This window comes from Scatophagus argus, chromosome 2, assembly GCF_020382885.2.
Source record: "Scatophagus argus isolate fScaArg1 chromosome 2, fScaArg1.pri, whole genome shotgun sequence".
Taxonomy (NCBI): domain Eukaryota; kingdom Metazoa; phylum Chordata; class Actinopteri; family Scatophagidae; genus Scatophagus; species Scatophagus argus.
Window position 1 is genome coordinate 9300103 of NC_058494.1, and position 23955 is coordinate 9324057.

At 38.2% G+C, this 23955-nt stretch overlaps 1 protein-coding gene across 4 annotated transcripts in view; it reads left to right on the forward strand.

The window, feature by feature from the left end:
- The first annotated feature begins 382 nt into the window (after window positions 1-382).
- Window positions 383-23955, forward strand: part of LOC124068606 (complement C3-like) — a 33253-nt gene continuing 9680 nt past the window's right edge. The window contains exons 1-31 of one of the 4 annotated variants that reach the window (XM_046407017.1): window positions 383-528; window positions 6915-7113; window positions 7780-7942; window positions 8526-8617; window positions 8939-9027; window positions 9705-9787; window positions 9882-9969; window positions 10109-10211; window positions 10459-10579; window positions 10797-10912; window positions 11482-11628; window positions 12169-12268; window positions 12697-12791; window positions 12919-13110; window positions 13247-13402; window positions 14784-14910; window positions 15633-15677; window positions 16285-16405; window positions 16507-16595; window positions 17128-17267; window positions 18275-18487; window positions 18884-18947; window positions 19050-19139; window positions 19645-19851; window positions 19961-20036; window positions 20146-20305; window positions 20402-20497; window positions 21574-21724; window positions 21971-22056; window positions 22508-22585; window positions 22698-22853. In XM_046407017.1, the coding sequence (XP_046262973.1) occupies window positions 6922-7113; window positions 7780-7942; window positions 8526-8617; window positions 8939-9027; window positions 9705-9787; window positions 9882-9969; window positions 10109-10211; window positions 10459-10579; window positions 10797-10912; window positions 11482-11628; window positions 12169-12268; window positions 12697-12791; window positions 12919-13110; window positions 13247-13402; window positions 14784-14910; window positions 15633-15677; window positions 16285-16405; window positions 16507-16595; window positions 17128-17267; window positions 18275-18487; window positions 18884-18947; window positions 19050-19139; window positions 19645-19851; window positions 19961-20036; window positions 20146-20305; window positions 20402-20497; window positions 21574-21724; window positions 21971-22056; window positions 22508-22585; window positions 22698-22853 (3636 nt within the window). In that variant the 5' untranslated portion in view covers window positions 383-528; window positions 6915-6921. Of the gene's footprint in view, window positions 633-3829; window positions 4009-6914; window positions 7114-7779; window positions 7943-8525; window positions 8618-8938; window positions 9028-9704; window positions 9788-9881; window positions 9970-10108; window positions 10212-10458; window positions 10580-10796; window positions 10913-11481; window positions 11629-12168; window positions 12269-12696; window positions 12792-12918; window positions 13111-13246; window positions 13403-14783; window positions 14911-15632; window positions 15678-16284; window positions 16406-16506; window positions 16596-17127; window positions 17268-18274; window positions 18488-18883; window positions 18948-19049; window positions 19140-19644; window positions 19852-19960; window positions 20037-20145; window positions 20306-20401; window positions 20498-21573; window positions 21725-21970; window positions 22057-22507; window positions 22586-22697; window positions 22854-23955 lie in introns of those variants that run through there. The other 3 variants (XM_046407025.1, XM_046407004.1, XM_046407011.1) reach the window with 3 other exon arrangements.

Sequence of the window (23955 nt, forward strand, 5' to 3'; positions counted from 1 at the left end):
GCAAGCTGCCATTAAGGAGCAAAAAGATTGACTGTGCAAAAAAGGCTAAAGCCAGCGTGACTTTAGCTATTGCTGAACACTGCTCCATGCTGGCATGTGATCACATTGGGGAGGCATGTAAAGCTGCTTCACTGCTTCTACTCACTTCAAAATGTGCAGGAAAAAGTGCATGGAAATGATTAATGGTGTTCTAGCACCATACTTTCTAAAAACGTTGGTTGCAGATGTGGGTGACCAGAGTTTCAGCCTCCTCCCCGATGAGTCCACAGATGTAAGTGTTTCTGAGTAAATGGGGGTCATGATAATGTGATGGGGACACCAGTGCTACCTTCAGGTCTTGAACACACCCTTGTGTTCAGGCCAAACCCCTCCTACTGCTTCCTGATCAGACTGAGGGCATTTAAGCCACCTGTGGCCTCATGGCTGCCCCTTTGTTCTTCTCTGGCTGTTGTGTGGACTTCCTGACTCTGAGCTCCCCTCTCCTTCTTGCTTGGTCGTATTGGTGTCTGCGTTTACTAGTGAATCAAGGTTTGTGTGAACTACTGGTTCATGATGTGATGTGAAGTGGCACCAATGAACATGGACTTTTTATGATGATTACGCTGGGTTAGCCGGTGTACCTTGTCATTAAGGTATGTGATTTCGATCTGTAAGCAGGATATCATAAATGTCAATGCATGTTTTTTATTAACTTGCCTTTCCTGAACTTATAGGTCATTGTCAGCTGCTGTTTTAGTCTGGACCAGCTGGTGTGTTTTTAATTGATTGTAATGTGGTTTTTGTTCTTTTTTTTCCCTTTTTTTTTTTTTTTTTTAGTGACATTAGTCGGCTTATAGTGGAGACTAGGCACGGTAGTGTGGTTCCCTTCACTATTAGTAGTGTTAAAGTTCATCAGGACACGGTTTGCATTGATGCAGCGTTTGCAGTGATTGCAGTGAGCATGTGCGGTGGGTAAGTGGTTGCACTCCGATCCTACAGTAGGCTGACTCCCTTTAGCTGGCTTCTGTTCACTCCCTTTTGTTAATTTTGGAGTGTTTAAAAATAAATCATTTTTCTCTTACAGAAGAATGCTTAATTAAAATTGTTACCTTTTCATAATTTGATTCACCCTTGCTGTTATTTATTCTTTACAGATGTTTACATTTATTAATTTAATTAATTTTAATAAATTTGGTTTGATTTTGAAACCACGTCTCTGTTTGGTCTAAGTGAACGAGCTTGTGTTGTCCGTCAGGTAATTGAGGTCTTAGTCAGATTCCTTTGAAAATAAATGTGTAGGTGCTTTTCTCCTACAAACAAGTATCCTACAAAAGAATTAAGTGCTTTGCACAGTCAAAAATGGAAAATAAAAATTTGTCATTTTCTGTTTAAAATTTATTTCATAAAAGTAACATATTATAGTTCTCCTATATAAAGTATAAGTTTAAAGAAACTACATGTGGTGTTACTTTCAGTTTAGTGGTCAAATAGGTTTTGTGGCTCTGAGTGGGTTTTAATTTGGTGGGAAACAGACGAAATGGCTCTTTCCATGCTAAAGGTTGCCGACCCCTGGTTTAGATGAAGAGATCAGTGAATTTAGTTGATGAAGGTCAATGGGTTAAAAGCAGTCTAGATAATTGCCTGGGTCTATAGCTGTTTCCAAGGCTTCTGCATTTGAAGGTAGGTCAGGACCAGTTGAGGTTAGGAGGTATTGAATTTTGTCTTTAATGAGTAAAATTTTATCATCAAAAACTATAATAATATCAAATACTGAGATATGGTACTGTAGTAAAAGTGGTACTGAATCACTTTCTTAAATTTTGCCACACTACCATCAGATAGACATCTAGTGTAGAAATTTTCTCCTAGTGGTGTGTAGTCAGGTAATAGAAATTCAGAAGTAATTAAACAATGGTCTGATAAAAGAGGATTTTGTGGGAAGACTATTAAATGTTCAGTTTCAATGCCATATGTCAGAACAAGGTCAAGAGTGTGATTAAACCAATGAGCTGGTTTATGTAGACACTGACAGAAGCCGATTGAATCTGATAGAGAGAGATAAATGCTGTACAAAGGCTATTGTTGTTATTGTCCACATTGATATTAAAATCACCTACAATAATTACTTTGATTTAAGAATGAGACTTGATAGAAACTCTGAGAATTCAGATAAAAATTCAGAGTATGGACCAGGAGCGTGGTTTACTGTAACAATTAAAATTGGCTGCACTGTTTTCCAGGTTGGGTGTGAAAGGCTTGATTCATTTGGATTGGATTCATTTAGACTAACATATTCTTTGAAATGGAGCCAGGTTTCAGTTGTACAAAAATAAATCTAGATCATGATCTGATATTAAATCATTTACTAAAACTGCTTTAGACTACAGAGACCTAATGTTTAAAAGTCCACATTTAATTCTCCCGTTTGTTTGAACTGTGGTGTTGTTGGTGTTAATCTTAATTAGATTTTTATGTAGAACTCCTCTTTTCGTATTTTGTGTAATTAATTTAGGTAGTCAGGGGACAGACACAGTCTCAGTGGTTGTATTGGAAGTGGAGAGAGGCTCGTAGGACTGCGACTCTGCCTCCTGGTCTTGTCTCTGGTTGTCATGGTTTTAGTTTGCTGAGAAACTTAGTAAGATTCCCAGATGTGAGAACTTCTCCATCCAAAGATCAGACCAGGTTTTCCCCAGAAAGTCTGGCAATTTTCTACAAAGCCAACATAATTTGTTGACACCACCTCGACAAGCGGCGGTTGAATGATGACTTCGGACATACATGTCATCACTGGTCAGATTGGGTAGGGTTAAAACTATGGAGTGCAACATAGTTTTTGCAGTTGTAATTTTTGTGACCTCCGACTGGCCTAGCCGGGTGTCATTACCGCTTACATATTTTACTATCTTACTGTATTTGCAATTGTCCTTAGCCAGCAGTTTTAAATAGGATTTCAAAATAAGTGAACATCTTCCAATGTTAGGCTCTTTGTGTTTCCCCTGACTTTTAAGTGTTGAGCAGCATTAGAGGAATATTAATTTAAAAGAGAGAACTTTGAAAGATACTTTCTGAATTTTTAACCTTTCACTGCTAAAGCCTCATATTTAAGTTCCTGTGAAACAGAAGGCAGGATGCTATTTGCCTCCTCATTTTTAATTTTTTAATTTTTTTTTTTAATTTTATGTACTTTATTAATCCCAGGCTGGGAAATTACTTCTCTGTATTTAACCCATCACTGATTGAAACACACACACATGCAACATGCAGTGAAACACAGGAGCAGTGGGCTGCCATTGTCAGGTGCTCGTGGAGCAATTTGCGGGTTAAGTGCCTTGCTCAAGGGCACATCAGCTGGCAAATGGAGGGGGGGCATTATTAATCACTCCACCACACCCAAATTTTTCCTGCCAGTCTGGGGGGAATCGAACCTCTCACAAGCCGCTTCTCCAACCTCTAGGCCATGGCTGCCCCAAAATCATATTTATGTGTTCCCTGTAAAAATGATTAGGTGGGAGGGCTTTCATTAATTGGCATTTATAGTAACCAATAGCATTAGCACTTAAATTATGGCAGAAATTAGAGGTTACTTTTACAACAAGTAAAGCGATCTGTACATCAAAACTGCTTAAATCTCAGAGTTCAGGCAGAGCAGCTAAAGAACATCAGACAGGAGCCTGAAAATATTTTCTCCATAAAGTATGATCAGTTTCATACGTGTTTACATGGGTTTTGCTCTGGCATCCTCCCACAGTGTAATGGGTGAGTGATTACAGCAAGCAAACAGTTTCAGTTTACACTGAACAATATTGTTTTAAGACAGACCTTAACCTTAAAGTGAACTTCTCCGTTAACTGGATAAGATAGGAATGAGAAGAACTGAAGGTGCATGAGGAGGGAGGCTAATGGATAAAAAGAGGGTGTTGCAGAGTCCTTATTAACAGTAGATATGGACTCAGGCAGGAGGATATGTGAAACCCAGCTGTGGCTTCTGGCTTTTCTGGCCTTTTCTTCTCCGACTCATGGGTCTCAACTGTGAGTAGACCTGCCTTAGCTTCACACCCCTGAATGTCTGTTCAAAATTGCTTTTATGTTAAAAGATTAGCCCCGCTTCTTGATAACTAGATTGCTTTTGGTATAATTTAAATGTTCTTGGTTGCTAATGGGTACAGTTCAGCTTTTCTTAAAGGCATTTACACCATAGGAGACAAATCTTAGTTTATACTGTAATTACCACAATACCTGAAATGGCATGTCTAAAGGTACTTCTTTACCACACTATATTCACTTGATGTTACTCACTTGCACAGATGAAGAGTGTTACAATTCCATTTCACTGCTGTTGTACCTGTAGAATCAGGTATGTTACAAATAAATCTTGGTGTGACTTGACTTGACTTGGCACAGTCAGGTAGGAGAATGCAGGCAACAGCTCACTTCTGTTTCATTAAAAGGGGAGTGTCCAGAGAAAAGGATACAAATATAAAAACATAGTTTCAGTAGATGCAATTATACTGACACAATACCTTGCAGTTTTGATTGTCTTAGAAAAAGACAAAGCTTGTGAGAATAAATAGCTTATGAGAGTGACGCACGTACTGGTGAATTGATTTCATTTTGAGAGATTATTCACATTTCTGAGGTCTTTTGTCAATGCAATTTTGAACTGCATAAAATCAGTATGACGATTATGTCTAATAGGAACTTTAATAGCGTTTCAGAAAATGTCAGAAAAAAATTAATTAGACCAACATTTCAAACAAGTCAAAGGATTTTTTGCATTTGCAATCATGTACAGTAATGGATACAGAGTAATGACTGAATATTGAGAGCATTAGGTTAGCTGGGTCCTGTGTTTCTCTAGCCAGTCAGTCAAAGTACACTGGTCTTTCAAATGATGCCAGTTAATTGACCTAAATGTTGTTTGCACAGCAATGTAGTCCACCGGTGAGTCCATAACAATGATGCAATGTCTTATTGATCCAGTACTGGATCTTAGTCAAGATAATTAATAGATCACTCATTATGTGTAAAGTCCATGATGGAGCTCCTGTTCCTATCCTGTCATCAATTTTAATTCATGTGTTCGCAATTAAACCCCACACTTCCATTATATTTTTGTAGCCATGCTACTGGAAATGTCTCTACACAAAAACAAAAGCCAAAATAAAAGAATCCAATGCATGAGGAGAAATGACTTACCAAAAATACTTTGTAGTGATGTATGCATACAGTGAGATGATCTTACTTGACTTGAAATTAAAAATAACTCTTGAAATGGACTAATAACAAATTTAAGTGCTTGTACAGCATGGTAATAAGTTATACACAGAAATTTAATAAATAATTCTTAATTCAATTTTTTTGCATTCTTAATTTATTTAAAAAACAAAATAAATAAAGCCGCCATGAAAACAAAACATCACTAGCTTTACACCAGTAGAGCTTATGGCTGCAGAACTGATTTAATGGTAAACCACTGATGGTTGCTGGTTATCTACAATAGTGAATTCTATCATATTAGTTTTAATAAAAACTAACGAGGCATTTGTTCAACCAAAAACAAAAGGAAAAAAGAAAAAGTGCTCTGTCACTTTAATCCAGACTGTATCTCATTAACTATGGGATGGATTGTCATGAAAATAAATATTAATGGTCCTCAGAGGATGAATTTAGAAAACGTTGGTAATCCTTTGACTTTTCATCTACCCCAGTACCCCAAATAGCATTCCCATCAGACTTTGCTGTACTTTGTGTTAGTACCAATTAGCAAATGTCAGCATGCTAAAATGATATAGTTTTGTTTTTTATTTTATTTTAAAGAGCCAATCCTGGAATAATTTTAACCATTTTTACACACATTGTTAACTCAGGGGTAACTTAGATCCACGGCTGTACAATGCACTACACTTCTGCTAATCCTAGGTTAAATGCCTATCGAATTATGTAACTAATGTTTATGCTCTCTATTCTTGTTTAACGTATCCCTGTTTCACACTGGCACCGTTTACCCTGCAAACTCTGGGCTAACCCCTCCCTGAAGCAGGGCCAGCAAACTCGAGGCCAAAGTTTTTCAATTTTTTTCTGCAGGCCACCAGAACCCTGATTTGGTTCAATTTTGGTTTTGATTTGGTATGTCTTGGTAAACAAGCATGTTTAGACACTTTTTGCCATGTTAAAGATTGCACAAACATTGCCTCACACTCAGCTCCGTCAGTCTCGGTCTAGTGATTATTCTTAAGCTATAGTTTTGGTCGTTCTACAATATAAGATTAGTTAATTTACTTAAAGAACTTGTTAATTGTTTTTTGAGTTTTTGCCTACTACCTGCCTGGATTTGTTTGCCTTAGTCAGACTTGCCTCTTGTGAATGACAAGAATGTGACAAGAAAGAATGTTTTTTCAGACTCTGTTTTTTTTTGTTTTTTTTTTACTTTACCTTGCATCCTGTGTGTATCTCTGCATTTGAGTCTTGCTGATGCCCAGAATCATTATAATGTGACCCTTAAGCACCATCAGGTCGAAATTTTATTTTGTCAAATACTTTGATTTATGTTGAAATACTTGCAAAACTCAGTTCAGTTTGTGTTTAGTGCTACTAAGCAACTATTAGTATGCTAATGTGTCAAACTAAGATGGTGAACATAGAAAGCTAAGCATACCTTATTACTATCAGCATTTTGGTATGCTGAATTTAGCATTTAACTCAAAGCCTCTCCGTGCCTCGGTACTTCCTCACAGAGCTGATGTCGTGAGTCTTACATTTGGCTGAGTGTGTGTGGTGTTCACTTTCTGCACTTGTTAAATTGCATGTACAGTAAAACTTTAATTTCTCACGTGTTTGCTTACATGTGTTGCCTCTGTTTGTCTGTCTGAATATCCTGACCTGCACTGTAGCTATCTTTGTATAAGCAGCACCACATTCTCTATCTCTTTCTCCAGAGAGGTGATGTCTGCCCCCAATTTGTTGCGAGTAGGATCCGCAGAAAACATCTTTGTGGAAATTCAAGATCGCACACTTGAAGAAAACATCAATGTTGAAATCATCGTCATGAACCATCCAACTAAAGCATTTAGGCTGGCATCAACATCTGTGACCCTTACTAAAAGAAACAATTTCCAGGACTTTGGACAAATTACGGTAATGTAATGAAGGACATTACCAGTACCTATGTTAATTATAAAGTTATTTTTCACTCTCAAGTTACAGAAAGTACTTTGAACTGTTTAAAGCTCACTGGTGGAATAGAACAGTCTTTGTTGGTCTTGGCCTTGATCCAGTCTAAGGCTTAACTGGACTCTCTGTTGACTTGTACTTGACGGTGTTCAGTCTGATTTTGACAGCCTTGCCAGATTGTACATTTGGGGCTGGTTGGTGATTGCAAATTGTTTTTGTTTTGTTATTTTTTTTTTACAAATTTCTGTCATTGAAGTTGTAGATTTCAACCAAAGGGCTTTATTTGAAGTCTGTTTTAGTTACAATTATTGACTAAATTATTTAGTTACAACTCAAAGAGGGCAAAGAATCATGAACAGCAGGACAACATGGAAGAAAATAATAACATCCTATCACAATGCCAGCTAAAGCAATAAAGCCTTATACTTGTATCACCTAAAAGATTTGAAAATAATGCTTTAATTATATTTTATTATTTATTTCTTCCCAAATCTGTTTGACACCACAGCGATGGCAGCTGAAAGAACAGGAAGAAAGTTAGCAAATGAAAAGGCATGAGCGCTTGAGAACTGGCAGCCTTGTGACATACTCCCATCCTGCTACTTACATACTGTGTCTCTTCATACTCAGATCCCTCCTCAAGAGTTCAGTAAGGATCCCAACATGAAGCAGTATGTGTACCTGCAAGCTCAGTTTCCTGGCCGAGTGCTGGAGAAAGTTGTCTTAGTGTCCTTCCAGGCTGGCTACATCTTCATCCAGACTGACAAGACCCTCTACACTCCTGACAGCAAAGGTGAGGCCGGGCCTGCATCTTCAAAATACAACACACTGGCAAAAGTGAAAAAGATTTAGGAAAACGTGGAACTTGAGAACATGATTGCTGAATCAGTAACAATAATTAATAAATTTTTGTTTGTATTTAAGGAAGGTGTATTGTATGTGCAGGTGTATTACCAATTAAAAGTAAAACTCAAGCTAAGTTCAGCCTTAGCTTGTGACCTTCAATAGCAGATGAAGGAATCTGCTGACAGGAAGATGGTTCACTTGTCATAAGATGACCTATGCATAAAACTTTGGTCACAAGATTAAAAAAAAATGTTAAGGGTTATCATACGGTTAAGATAGTACATCTAATATAACAATCACACAAGATGAGGCAGTTTGTGTATGTCTTTGACAGTGTGAGACACACCTGAAATGTATCTCACCAGATTTTAAAATTGACAACAAGCCTTGTGAAACATACCCTTTCCTACTCTCAGCTCTTTGGTGTTTAGTTGCATTATGCCTAGTAAGATGAGCAGATGACAGCAGACATGGAGAAATTATATAATATAACATAAGTGAGTGCTTCAATTTCTGTCTGTCTCTGGCAGTCTATTACAGGATGTTTGCATTGACGCCTGCCATGGAGTCAGTGGAGAGGGATACCCACGACCAAGCTGGTCAAATTGTCATTGATATTGTGGTATTTTATTCTATATTCTTTATTTTCTATTTTCTGTATTTTAGTATATAAAAAATGAAAGTAAAATAATTAGGTGTGAGAGTTCAAAGAAAAATGAATTCAAAACAGTTCTCAAAACATGATCACCTATTATTAGAGCCATTAGAGCCATGTGCACATGTCCATGTTCAAGCCACACATATAATCTCTCCCTCAAAAGAAGATGGGAAATCTAAAAAGGATTTTAATACCAAGATATAGGAATGGTTACGGCTGTAATACAATTTCGCTGCAGAAATGTAAAAAATGATGATGCTCACTGTTAACATAATTCATTTTTAGACCCCTGAAGGCATCATTTTAGCACTTGATAAAGTGTCCCTGAATTCAAGGTTCTATTCTGGACATTACCAACTTGGTGAAACTGCCAGGTGAGTCATTTTCCTGTGTCCCAATATCTTCCAGCAACCACCATGTAAAAAGAAAAAGAAAAAAAAGTGAATTCAAGTCAATATGTAAATGGTAAGAAATATACAAGTAATATTTTATAAGAATTTGATCAATTTTGATTATAAGACCATAAGACCTTATTCCTTTTATGTTTACATGTTTCCAACCTGTTGTTTTGTTCATTGGTTTGGACCGGGGGAATAATACTACATTGTTGTAATTTATCTCTGGTCCTGCCTTTTGACAAATGAACCAAGAGGAGTAAACATGAAGTTATACCAAAAGACAGGAAACTTGCTGACTGGACAGACTGCTGACTGATACATACATATATATATATATATATATATATATATATATATATATGTGTGTGTGTGTGTGTGTGGTGTGTATACAAACACACACACACACATATACTGTATATATTACAGAGAGTTTCTTCATACAGAGATTGTATGAAGAAATAACTGATTTCAGCTTTTTGATCCCTCAGTCAAGGAAAATACCCACATACTTGTTATCATGGTTGTCAAGTCATTTGCAAAAAGAAAAAGACTGTGTGGTGAAAAAAAATCTGATCTCTCCAGATCACTTTGTAACCTTTAGTTGGTTTTGTCATGAATATTTGAAACGTTGTTTGACTGTTGTCTGCGTGTAGTCCAGGACTGTGGAAGGTAGTGGCAAAGTTCTACAACAACCCACAGCAAAGCTTTGCTGCAGAGTTTGAAGTCAAAAAATACAGTAAGTAAATGAAGTGTGTGCTTTAAAAAAAAAAGCAAACAAACTGAACGGAACCTTGACCAACTAAACCCAAAAAATGTTTTTAATTTTTCAGTGCTGCCCAGTTTTGAGGTGACACTGACATCTGTGAGCCCCTTCTTCTACGTGGACAGTGAAGCGTTCACTGTCTACATCAGAGCTACGTATGTGACAGGTTTTGCTTTGTGGATTTAGAGATAAAAGGAAAAGGTGCAGATCAGAGGCTGTATTGTGGCATTTGCTTTTTCGAAGTCATGTTTTTTTCTTGATTGGGGGATTAACCATTTTATGATGTTGTTTTAGGTATCTGTTCGGTGAAGAGGTTGATGGGACAGCCTATGTGGTGTTTGGGGTTATACATCAGGATCAAAAAAACAACTTTTCAAGTTCCCTTCAGAGAGTGCAGGTGAGCACATACTCACTCAATTGATGCATTTCTGCTTTCTGCTTGGTTGGTCATTTCATGTTGTACTATTAAAATAAATAGCAAGAATTTGAAAAATGATAATTTTTAAGGTTTAGTTTTTTTATGTTAATTGGATGCTTCACAGCTATATAAACATATGACAGTTTTAATCTAGCCGGAAATAAAAATTTACACATTCAGAAGAAGGACCTACCAAATGTTTGTCAACTGTTCACTGTCACAATAGATCAGGACAGGTAGAGGAGCTGTCACACTGCGGAGAGAACACATCACGCAGACCTTTAAAACAATCCTCGACCTGGTGGGGAGTTCCATATTTGTAGCTGTCACTGTGATGACGGACAGTGGTAAGAGACTATGTGTGTGTACATATCATAATATATTAAATATTTCATTGTTTGTTATAATTTAAGGGCTTTACTTTATAATAAAATGTCCACCATCTCTGCTAAATTCTTCAGGCCTGAAGAATATAAAAGACTTGAGTTGTGCTTTTGGATAGGAGCTGTTGTTCTCTTGGAAGAGGCGGCAAAATCTAACGTGATGTGTATGTATGACAAACAGGTGGTGAAATAGCGGAGGCAGAGTTGAGAAATATCAAGATTGTCACATCACCGTACACCGTTCACTTCAAGAAATCACCCAAATACTTCAAACCAGGAATGTCCTTTGATACAGTGGTAATGACAGATTTAAATTACAGTCAAATGTTTGAGTTAAATTCAGGAAGATAAAAAACTTAAAGATGATTATATCCTCAAATATGACTGCTCTTTAAAGAATCATTGATGCACACATTGGGCTCATTGCTATCATTTCAATCATACATAATACAGACTGGGACACCTGACCACAACACCAACAGGGACTTAGACATCACATTTTAAATACATAGGCAGCTTTACAGCAACAACAACTTAATCCATATCAGCTGGATAATTGAAGGAAACATTTTTCTCATTAATCACTCCACCACACCCAAATTTTCCCTGCCCATCCAGTGGGGGGGGGAATCGAACCACTGACCCTCCAATCATAAGCCACTTCTCCAACCTCTAGGCCACGGCTGCCCTGGAACGACTGACATAAAACAAAGAAACATAACCAAGGGGACAGATTGGACTGCACAAGAACTGCACTTTGTAGAAAATAGTTATTTCCATAATAGTACTATTGCACCTAAACACCTTTTTTAAAGAAAAATTTGATGAGATGATTCTGACTCAGCTGTTTGTGTCTTCTATGGCAGGTTGAAGTCCTGAATCCTGACGACACTCCTGCACAAGGTGTTGAAGTGGTGATCAATCCAGGTCAGGTACGAAGTCGCACTGCAGCCAATGGCGTGGCAAGGGTTACTATCAATATAGAGCCCAGGACTGACACACTGACAATCACTGTAAGTTTCTGAATTTTTCCCCCGTTTAATGCATTTTGACCTGTTTCGCAAATGGAAGCTGACACCTACATCAGTCAACATTTATGATATTCATTTATGGTGAAATCAAGCAGAGCATAACACTGTAGCTCTGGGCAAGTTGTCAGCTTTTGTATGTCATTGTTATGGTTCTAGTGATATCTAAAGAGGTTTTGGAGTAAATACCGGACTTAAATTTTAATGCAGAGATTTTAAAACAAACTTTCATGAAAGACCATGCAAAGATAGACATAACAAAAATGTGCTGGTGATTCAGTACAGTAAGTGTGAGTTGTACTGTATTGAAACTATTATCTGCTTTTCTGTTCTCATCAGCTGACATTGACCTCTTCAGGCTTTTGTCTTTTTATTTTATTAATTTATTTTTATTCTTTTTGAAAATTTTCTGTTTAAGTCAATTACACTTTGAAATGTAAAGGTAGCCTCAGCTTGGCTAGGATAGAGCTTCAGTATCTTTTATATAAATTTTATGTATGCTTAAATGTGTATATTTCATTGCAGGCAAAGACCAATGATCCTCTTATTTCAAGTGAAAGACAAGCCTCAGCCACCATGCTGGCTCTCCCACATATCACTAAAAGCAACAGCTACATCCACATAGGTGAGAAACATCCTGAAACATCTTCAGATGGTGAAGTCAGTGGTGATAGTGGTGCAGTGCTGCTTAACTACCATTCGTAAGCCCCGACCACATTTTTGTCCTCAGAACTACAGGAATACATGTCCGCACACACGCACACACACGCACACACACACACACACACACACACACACACACACAGTCGTGTTTCCATCACTTTTGTGGATTCATTTCCTGGAGGCTTAACACCACCTAACCATAACAATAAACATTACTTACCTCAACCTAACCTTAAAGCAAGTCTTCACCCTAATATATAATGATATATGTTGTGGGGACTTGTATTTTGTCCAACTACAGGAATATGCATCCACACACCCTCACACACACGCACACAACCACCCAAGATGTCTAACACTAACAGTAACAGAGGAATGTTGTTATTACAGTTGTGGACACCGCTGAGGTGGAATTAGGACAAAACCTTAGAATCTACGGCTTCCTCAACAGGCAAGAAAATTCACAAAGTGACATCACATACGTGGTGAGAGATGTTTTGTTCCTCTGTATGTGTGTGTTTGTGTACATGCCTGAGTGTTTATGTTGCTTTCAGCAGTCTGGGTAGCGTATGCTGTTCTCAAAGCTGCTGATGTGTAAATCTGTGTCCCCAGATCCTGAGCAGAGGTCAACTGGTGAAATATGGCCGATACAAGACAAGAGGCCAAGCACTGATTTTTCTGACAATCCCCATAACCAAAGAAATGCTGCCATCATTCCGCATCGTAGCCTACTACCATACAAATGACAATGAAGTGGTAGCAGACTCTGTTTGGGTGGATGTCAAGGACTCCTGCATGGGATCGGTGAGACACACAACACTGATGTAGCAGAGTTTAAGTGGGAAAACAAACACCCACACACAAAGGGATAAAGTTCTGTGAATATTTTTAGGGTGTATTATTATGCCTGACAGTGCATGTTTCATTCATTGTTATTTAGCTGAAGCTGGAATCAACCAGATATGTTTCATCATATGGGCCTCGCAGGATGTTTGGTCTGAAGGTCACTGGAGACCCAGGAGCCACAGTGGGACTGGTGGCAGTTGACAATGGCGTCTACGTCCTAAACAACAAGCACCGCCTGACGCAGAAAAAGGCAATTTCTTTATCCTTTCTTTCTTTAATTTTTTTGAAAGAATATTAATTTCAGCCCACAGTATATTAAATTAGGTGGCAAGGCAATGCAGATGGAATCTTTCTGTGTGAAGTTTGCGTATTCTACATCTTAGATGATGAGTTTTCAAATGTTGTGGTTTCTTCCCACATTTCTAGGATATGACGATTTGATTCACTCTAAAATATGAGTGTAAAAGCTTCTCTGACTATGTGGCAGTTTTTATACCAAAATCAAATTTAAAATGGACAACTCGACTCCTCTCCCACTGCCAGTAGACAAGTTTGCCTTTCTGTCTTTTTTTCTGGTGTGCTGTGGAAGTGTCTGTGAATCACCCAGAAAAAATGCAGTTAACACAAAAAACCTGAAATGGTTAAAGTTAAAGGGAAATTATTTTGTATTTACAATACAGGAGACAAATGAACTTCAAAGTCAGGGAGAGTTTCTCACACAATAACAATCGTCTTTAGTAGTAATTTCAAGAACCTAGACAGATTTGATTGTCAGTTTCAGGTAGCTTTTTGCTCAAGTTAAACACATTCAGGAAATTTGGAAGAAGGGGGTCTGAACACGTGTGCAAAGACTGTTTTTTTTCCTTGATATGCTTCTGCCACACAGCATTAACATATACATAGCTTCCTCTGAAGCTACAATACTCTGGTAACAAAACAGTTGAAGCACCAGAGTTAATTAATGAAAAAAAACTACTTCAGTATATGTGATGTTCAAAGTCAAGAGAAGTGTGCAGGATAATGGTAAACAGTACAAAGCAACATGGAAGCCAGTTACAGTGTCATCATGGTAACTTATTTATATCTTTTACTTCAAGCTCTCTTTCCAGCTCAAGACTGACTGAATGAAGTTCAAAAGTTGTTTGAACGGAGAAGGATGGAAAACAATTCTGCACCAGTGCCTGGAACTTTAACTTGCTTCATATCATCGCACCTTAACTGGGCTGAAATTAGTGTCCCAGCTGGGTGTCTTGTTCCCATCACGATGGATCGCAGCTGTAGGCATCAAATATCTGATATGACAAGTCATTTGAACGGGGAATGAAAGCCGATTGTTCCCACTGAAGACAAAAGCCAGACTTTAGTGGGTGTTGCTGAGATTTTTTTCTCCACTGTGAAAGGGGTGTATGTGTTTGTCCTATGATAGAAAGCTGACCTGTCCAAAGTGCTACCTGCTGTTCTTTCTATTTGAGCTGGGATATGTTCTAACTTTCTGTACCCTACAGATGATGAATGGGTATGGATACTGATATACATAAACCAGACTTGGTGATCCAAGGAAAAATAGGAGGTAAAACCTGACTCTGCAACTGTTTGTGTTTGTGTGTGTCAATTACCTGCACTTTGCACAGGTGTGGGACATTGTAGAGAAGTTTGACACAGGCTGCACAACAGGTGGAGGGAGGGACAGTATGAATGTGTTCTACGATGCTGGGCTGTTGTTCCAGTCCAGTGCTTTCGGGACTCCCCACAGACGAGGTGATAATACTTCACTGTCCACTGTGACTCTTGTCCTCCTTTTCCTAGTCTTGTTCTGTACAGGTACAGTATGTATGTATTTAAGCATGCAAAGCAATGTAATGGCAAGCAAGTGGCAAACAAACAACTAAATGTACAATAGTCAGCTGTCAAACAAGCACAAAAAACTCCACCAAAGATATTTTCATGTCAAGAATTATTGCAGTGATTTTTATGAAAAGTAACCCTCAAATCCTTTGATTGTTCAAAGATTTGGAGTGACTGTGCAGTCAAGTGAAATGCAACTTTTGCATTTCACAGCACTAATCTGTTTTAACATGCGTAGTACAAAACTCAGTGTATATAAGGTGTATATAAGCAGTGTGTATATAAGGTTGATGTCTCAGTAATATGAACAAAAGTGTAACGTCCGTGTGCAATTAGACACTTTCTGTAATTTTCACTGCTGTAAAATGCAGTGTATCACAGCTGAAGTGACAATGCTGATCTCCGAAGCGAGAAGTTACTGACACATCCCCACACGCAAATATAAGGAGTTGTTCCCTCAAACCTTTTCTAATAATAATTTATAAACCTAATTTGTGAAATATTTTCTTGAGTGTCAACACTTGTAAATTGTAACCTAACCCAAATTTTACTAGTATCATATTAATGACAGATTGCACACTGCGTTTATAATTATTGTGTTGTGCTTAAAGAGCTGGTTGGTTTTACTTTTTTAGATTTTAACTGTCCAGGCCCCAGCAGGAGGAAACGCTCCATCTTCGGTAAGAATCAAAGCTCAAATTACTTATTATTATTCTGTATTATGGTTCAGACTCTCCAAAATGTTTTTTTGGATGTTGGCATGTTATTTATGTGTTGCCTGTAAAAACAGATAGACAGAGAGGGACTTGAGATTGTCGAGCATCAGCTACAAGTAATGTTAAAGCAATCTACCCATCAGGAAACTCAGTAAACCACCTTAGTACTTTATTCCCTTGCATCAAACTGGTCTCCATTCATCTCAGAGACTACTTGATCTTTATTTGATTGTGCTCACTGGGAGGCAGCTGAGCTCAATGCATTAGCAGCAGTTGTCGGTTACTTGAGCAACATGTAAATCCATCTGTAAATCATCAAGTATTCCGGGAGAGCTGCCAGAGGGCATTCGGGAAACTCCTCGCTCTGGCAGCACCTGAATCTGAAATCAAATCTTGGCTGTGTGCCACTAAAAGTTGAGAACTGATTGAAGGTCGGATGTCAATCATTAGTTGAAAGTAGCTGCATTGAGCTTATGTAAGCAGACTTGTCTGAGAGAATGAAAACATGATTGGATTTTGATATAAGAATACAGAGAAATAGATTTTTCTTTCTTTTTTAATGACAATTTAGATGAGGAAGACGAAATGATGTACATGGACAGCAATGAAATTATTTCTCGCACCAGCTTCCCTGACAGTTGGCTGTGGTCAGATATCCAACTGCCTTCTTGTCCTGTCAGGAATCCTAACTGGTGAGGCAATATAAATATACTCACAATGATGTCACCTCTAAAGACCTTAGAAGTTCTTTAGCCACTAATGGTAATATTAATGACCCTTGTCTTTGTTTCAGTGACACCACGTCATTTGTGACAAATCTTCCTTTGAAAGACTCAATGACAACCAGGCAGATCACTGGCATTAGTCTGTCAAGAACTCACGGTGAGGTTTATGTTTCTCTGCACTGTTTGACTTGTTTGTTTGTTTGTCTAGTCATTAATTTAATTAAAATCTAGTCATTATAATTTATTTATTTAGGAGTGGTAATAATATGTGTCCTATAGATGGATTTTTCCAATATATCACAAACACATAGAGTCATTAAACAATTTGATTCCGTGTCTTATAATGGATTATGACTGATCACATATCTGCTAGTACAGGGTAAGATTATGGCTTGTTGAGTCTCAGGTTTTGTAGTCCTAAAGCAGTCTTCTGCAGCTCAGGAAAGCAACATGAAACTGACAGTCAGCGATGTTAGTAGGCTGCAAGCGTAAAATATCGAAGAATTTTAGCCCCCTCTAGTTTGTACAGTCCTGAAAGAGGATTCTGGTGTTTGTCAGTTAAACACTATTTGGATCTTAAACACTTATTATAAAGTGTCACCTCACCTGTCCCCTTACCATCCTCTTCCCCTCTTTCATGTCCTTTTGTTTGATTTTATTTCATGCATATTTTCCCTCTTGACTTAAAGGTATCTGTGTGGCTGATCCATTAGAAGTCATTGTTCGAAAGGAGTTCTTCATTGATCTCAGACTGCCGTACTCTGCTGTCCACGGAGAGCAGCTGGAAATTAAGGCTATCCTCCATAACTACAGCCCAGATCCTATCATTGTGAGTGAGATTATTTACAGTTTAAAGTACTGACAGGTAAGAATGGTCCAGACAAAGAATAATCCCAACGAGGAAGATCCACAAACCATAACTAGTGTCAGGAACACAGGGCAGGCAGAGAACACAATGTGCAGACAACATGTTTCTAGATACACACGGGCTCACATGCAGTAATATGCACACATGTACACATGGACTGGCCATCAAATAAAAAAATAAACATTCTCAGATCACAGCCCACATAGAGAGAGTCTGACGCCGTTCTCTTTTCAGGATGCTTTCACTTCACTTTATCTGTACAGAGCCAGTGTCTTTTGTGAACGACATGACGTTTTTCACAATTTTGAGTGCTGCCAGAATTGTTGAAATTCTTTCCATCATGTCACAGACTATATTCTTAACAGGTTTGTAGTACTATGGTATTATTATCCCACACTCCACACTCACTTCTAATTTATCTTAAAACGACCTGTTTTATCACTTGTGAATCTTAATTGTGAAAACATCCTGTACATGACAAGACTGGACGAGACAAGCTGTTAAGATCATCTGAAGAAACTCTCTCTCTCTGCTCAGCACTATATATTGGCTATATTCAGGTCATACGGTTTTTCAAACAATATGATTCTACGCAGTAAGTGTGATTGAGAGACTTTTTGTCATCCCTGGACACCAGCATTGGTAACAGGTTCAGGTTCAGGACGTTTTTTTTAAACATGCAAACTGACCAGTTTGTCCTTATGCTTAAACTATGTTTGTGTTTTGGTAATGATGGTCGTGCAGGGTGCTATGTAATACACTGGTTTAAAATCTTTGTGTTATGTTGCGTTCGGTCCAAGAATTTGTGAAGGCCATAGCATATGATTCACATAGTTTCATGCTCAGTGAACCATACTGGTGACCCCATGTGCCCTAGAGACATCATCCTTTTCATTCTTTTCTCATACATTCTTCTCATTTTATCTTTAATTTGAAAACATCTCTTTAATGTTTTATGTTGCTTTAAGGTCCGTGTGGATCTGCTTGAGGAGGAGCATGTGTGCAGTGCAGCTTCCAGGCGTGGGAAATATCGTCAGGAGGTTAAAGTTGGGCCTCAGACTACACGATCGGTACCCTTCATCATTATTCCCATGAAAGAAGGACACTTTCGAGTTGAAGTCAAAGCAGCTGTTAAAGACTCATTACTCAGTGATGGGGTCATGAAGATGCTGCGGGTGCTGGTGAGAGGGACACACACTCTGTACTCTCTGAACTGTCTTGTTGCAGTATAATGTTCAGTCTGAACAACAAAATAAGACACAATTCAAGCTTTACATTTTTGTCTCAGACCTGTAACTGTCTGATTGGCATGTATGTGTGGCCACTTCAAGCCAGCTGAAACCAAATCAGACTGACGTTCAGCTGAGAGGTCGTATTTAGCTGCAACCTGGAGGATGATTTTGTGCTCGTCTTAGTTTTTTTTGCACACATCAAGTTCATCAGTCAAACTAAAAATAAGACTACACATCATTTTAAAGTGCAAGCACTATCATATTTTGTCACACAGTTTACTTAAAAATAGCTCAAAACTTAAAAATGTTCTTCCTGGTATGTTAATTAACTGCTGTTTTTTCTAGCCTGCAGGCGTACTGACAAAATCCATACTGATTCTAACACTAGACCCTACTAACAAAGGTGTTGGTAAGTGTTTACTATTGAAGTAGCCACAATTAGCATAAAAACAAAAAGTTTCTTTAATTGCTAATTCCCTAACTTGATAACCCTTCTCCTCTCTAACTTTAGGCGGCCAGCAGCAGGAAATTATCAACAGTGGAATTCCTCTGAAGGATTTGTTGCCAAACACACCTGTAAAGACAATAATCTCTTTGACAGGTGAGAATGAGGAACACATTTCTCTGAAAATGGAAACTCTAATCTCTCTTCTAGCTTAAGATTTGCAACTGAAAGTGAATAGAGATGTTGCGTTCAGTTATTCATGTTTCCATGGACACAGTAGGCTAACACTCTTGCACTTTGAAGAATGATGTGACGCCCACTCTTGGAGTTAACACAATACATGCATTTCTTTAATAAATATGAAAAACTGCCATCAGAAGCGCTATCTGAAGCTCACCAAAACTGGAACAAGCTCTTGATCTCAAAACACCATGGAATCTCATTTTGTGTATTGCAGTCCTTGTGTATTTTCCTAACACCACCTACAGCAGACATTTGAAGTGGGGTTAAAACAAAACAAAATCATTTCGACCAAAAGCACAGTTTAATGGCAAAATAAGTCTCCTTTTGCATTGTCGTTATTATTATTGTTGCCAAAGATGTTTTTACTTCTTAATGGCAAGTGGCCGCTTTGTGGGGACCTTTGTCTGTGACCACACAGGACGAGAGCAGATAAATGCAGTAGTGGAGAACGTCATTAGTGGGAAATCTATGGATAGTCTGATCCGCCAGCCCTCAGGCCCTGGAGAAGCAAACGTGGCCCTCATGACCCTGCCTGTCATTGCAACCATCTATTTGGACAAAACCAACCAGTGGGCAACTGTAGGCTTTGAGAAGCGCAACGACGCCCTCCAGTACATCAAGACCGGTAAGAGTCCAGTTTAACAGCACTCCACAAACTGGCTTTCAATGGATAAGATTTAGTTGAGAGTTGAATGGTAGTCAGTAAAAAGGTTGTGTGTTTTGTTTGTGTCCAGGCTATCGCAATGAGCTTGCCTTCCGTAAAAATGATGGGTCTTTTGCTGTATTTTCCTCTCACCAAAGTAGCACCTGGTGAGGCATCCAAACATCAGTGAACTCATACATTTGTGTCTTTAATCGTGAGTGCCGGGTGTGTTTTATGTACAAGTGAGTAACACTAACACTACTTCTCCTCTCTAAGGCTGACAGCCTATGTTGCCAAGGTGTTTTCCATGGCCAACAGCCTGGTGCCAATACAACACAGCGTCATCTGTGACGCCACGAAGTTCCTGGTTCTCAACGCACAGCAATCTGACGGCATGTTCAGAGAAGTTGGAAGGGTGTTTAATGGACAGATGACGGTGTGTGCACTGATTTCAGGATCGGCTGTTCCAAAATCTGACACTACTCAAAAACGATAAAAAGACGCTTTTCCATATGTATATGTCCATGTGTAGGGTGATGTACGCGGCACAGATTCAGACGCCTCCATGACAGCCTTCTGCCTCATTGCCATGCAGGAGTCACGCACACTATGTGCTGCCACTGTTAATGTGAGTATTCACCTGCATATATTGTTTTCTCTTCTAGCTTCTTGTCTTTATTTCATTCTTGACTGATTTCTGTCTCTTGCTCTTGAAACGCTAACTCGTCAGTCTTCCTAATACAGTAAACTACAGGAGAGTGTAAGAGCTTAACAGTCAGGACTCAGAAGAGCAAAGAGGAATGAACAAATACAAACAACTACTGTCGACCATTCAAGAGGTTAAAACATTTCTTCAGCATTTAATAGCTCACAACAGTCACAAGAGTTTCCACAGATTTAACTAAACTCCACAGTAAGTGTTAGAGAAACAGTCCAATATGCGGCCACTTCTTTTTCCACTTGTTCTTCTTGTTGTGACAAGCTGCAGATTAACAAGATTCAAGCTGACGCCAACTGAACTCACTGTGCAACATCATGACTTTCTGTATGCAAATATCAGTACGTGTTCTGACGACACCTAAGACCTTCCACCTCTTCAACAGCCCTTTATATACTGCTCTCAGGGAACCCCAAAGTCTTTTAATCCAGTCCACCCTTTTACATTGATTCTCTCAAAATGATATATATATATATATATATATATATATATATATATATATATATACATATATATATATATATATATATATATATATATATATATATACATATACATATATATATATATATATATATATATATATATATATATATATATATATATACATATATATATATATATATATATATATATACATATACATATATATATATATATATACATATATATATATATATATATATAGATACATATATATATATATATATATATACATATACATATATATATATATATATATATATATATATATATATATATATATATATATATATATATATATGTATTTATAAGTATCCACCCAACCAGGTACAATACAAAACTGTTACCTCAAAGATGAAACATTTGGCTGCATGGACACAGTGGTAACAACCAGCACTGCAAACATAAGAGCAGGATCTCTACTCTGCTTGTTGCCTGCCACTCTCAAAGAATTGGATGTGCTTATTATCTGTTCTCATAAGCTGCCTTTTCCTTCCATTCAGAGTCTGCAAAGCAGCATAGACAAAGCAGTGTCCTACCTGGAGACACGTCTGCCTCACCTCACCAACCCTTATGCTGTTACAATGACATCATATGCCCTGGCCAATGAAAACAAACTGAACCAGGAGATCCTCTACAAGTTTGCCTCCCCAGGTTGTATCCCCAGGTTTCTTCTCACAATATTTTCAAACATGAACAGAAACAAAAGCTATTGTGTGTTTTCTTTTCATGTCTCTTTGTCTCTTATTGTGTGTGTGTGTGCTTTCGGTCCAACTTATCTTCCAAAGACCAACATGAATATGCACCCACATACAAGAGGGTTTTGGACTTCATAATTAATAAAGCTTGTCACAAGTAAAGCAAAGTAATAAAAGGTTGTGTGTGTTTGTGTTTTCTCAGCGTTATCCCACTGGCCTTCACCCAAAGGACATGTTTACACACTGGAGGCCACAGCTTATGCTCTTCTTGCTCTGGTCAAGGCAAAGGTGAGCACATACCACTTATGTGCTTCTGAGTGTTTCATTGTGCCAAAATAAATAAATAAAACAGAGCCATGAGCCACTACATTAAAAGACTAGAACATTGATGAAAGGAGGTTTTATTAAATTTTTTGGGGAACTTGAAAATATGTAGCAAATTTAATGACAAATTTGACACAAATATCACATTATGGTGCTAAAAGTGACGTCATGGGATCATTGGGCTTCATTATTTGAGAGTCATGAGTGTTCAAATTCAGAAATTAAACTCACAGTTGTCAATATATTTCAGATATTGCCAAAGAAATCCTACATGTTTTCTAAGCATCAAGACACAAAAGTCCCAAAGTTAATTTAAACTATAGTAAAAGTTCAGGGTTTGTCTTTTAATTGTGGATTTTTCCCTTAAACTTGATATGACTCAGGACCTGAACATTCTTTCCCTTTGTTAATAAAGGCCTTTGAAGAAGCCCGACATGTTGTCAGATGGTTCACCCAGCAGCAGAGGGTCGGCGGAGGCTTTGGATCCACTCAGGTAACACAGGACTCACTCCACTCTCTGTCTGGAAGCATTTAGCATGTCTATACTGATGTTTTTTGTTCAGCAATATGGGCTCAAACTATTGATCATGTTTGTCTCTCTCCAGGCTACCATAATGGTGTACCAGGCTGTAGCTGAGTACTGGGCCACTGCTAAAGAACCAGAATATGATCTGAATGTGGACATTTTGTTACCTGGCAGGTTAAAACCTGACAAGTACAACTTTAACAGGGAAAACCACTATGCCACAAGAACATCTAAAGTGAGAACACACACACACACGGCCTTGTTTCTGTCACTTCTGGGGACATTGCAGAGACTTACGGTGCATTCATTTCCAGGAGGCTTAATCACCACCTAACCATAACAATAAATTCTACATGCCTAATTCTTACCTTAACCTAATCTTAAAGGAAGTCTTCACCCTAATATTAAATGATTTACAATGCACAGGTTCTCACAATGTGAGTATTTAAACAATTGTCCCCAGAACTACAGGAAAACGCATCCACACATAAACACACACACACAAATCATCAGTCTTGCTGCAAAAGTTGTTTTTAGCAGTGATTGAACAGCGACTCAAACTGTGTTTTTGTACCGAACCTGATCAGATTTTACATACATATATATGTCTTTCAATTCAATTTTAGGTTCAGTTTATTTATATAGCACCAGTTCACAACAAAAGTTACCTCATGACACTTTTGAATTAGAGCAGGTCGAGACCAAACTCTTTAGTTCTATTCTGTAAAACAGAGAACCCAACATTCCATCATGAGCAAGTACTTGGCGATAGTGGCAAGGGAAAAACTGCCTTTTAGAGGGCAGAAACCTCAGAGCAGACCCAGGTTCTCAGTGGGCAGCCATCTGCCTGGACAGGTTGGGTTGAGAGAGAGAGAGAGAGGCAGAGGGAGTATTCTAAGTATAGATAATGATAATGATGAAGTGTACAGAAGTGACTATGGTGATTATGATAATAATAGTAGCAACAATCATAATAGTAGCTGTAAAGAGTAGTAACAGAATTAAAATAGATTATGACTAAGTAGTAATCATCATAGGTTTCAAGCAGAACCACAGCAGGAGGTCCAACCACGATCCATGGGAACCTGTGAGATGAGAAAGCACAAGGACTCTGGGGAAGAAGTTGAGTTAGTAACATTCATTAGTGGGATATAAAAAGCCTATAGCAGTGCAACTAGGGGCCAGCCTAGGCCAGCCCTAACTATAAACTTTATCACAAAGGAAAGTTTTAAGTCTACACTTCAATATAGAGAGGATGTCCGCCTCCCTGATCAAAACCGAAAGATGATTAAACAGTAGACGAGCTTGATAACTTCAGGATCTGGTTCACGATCTAC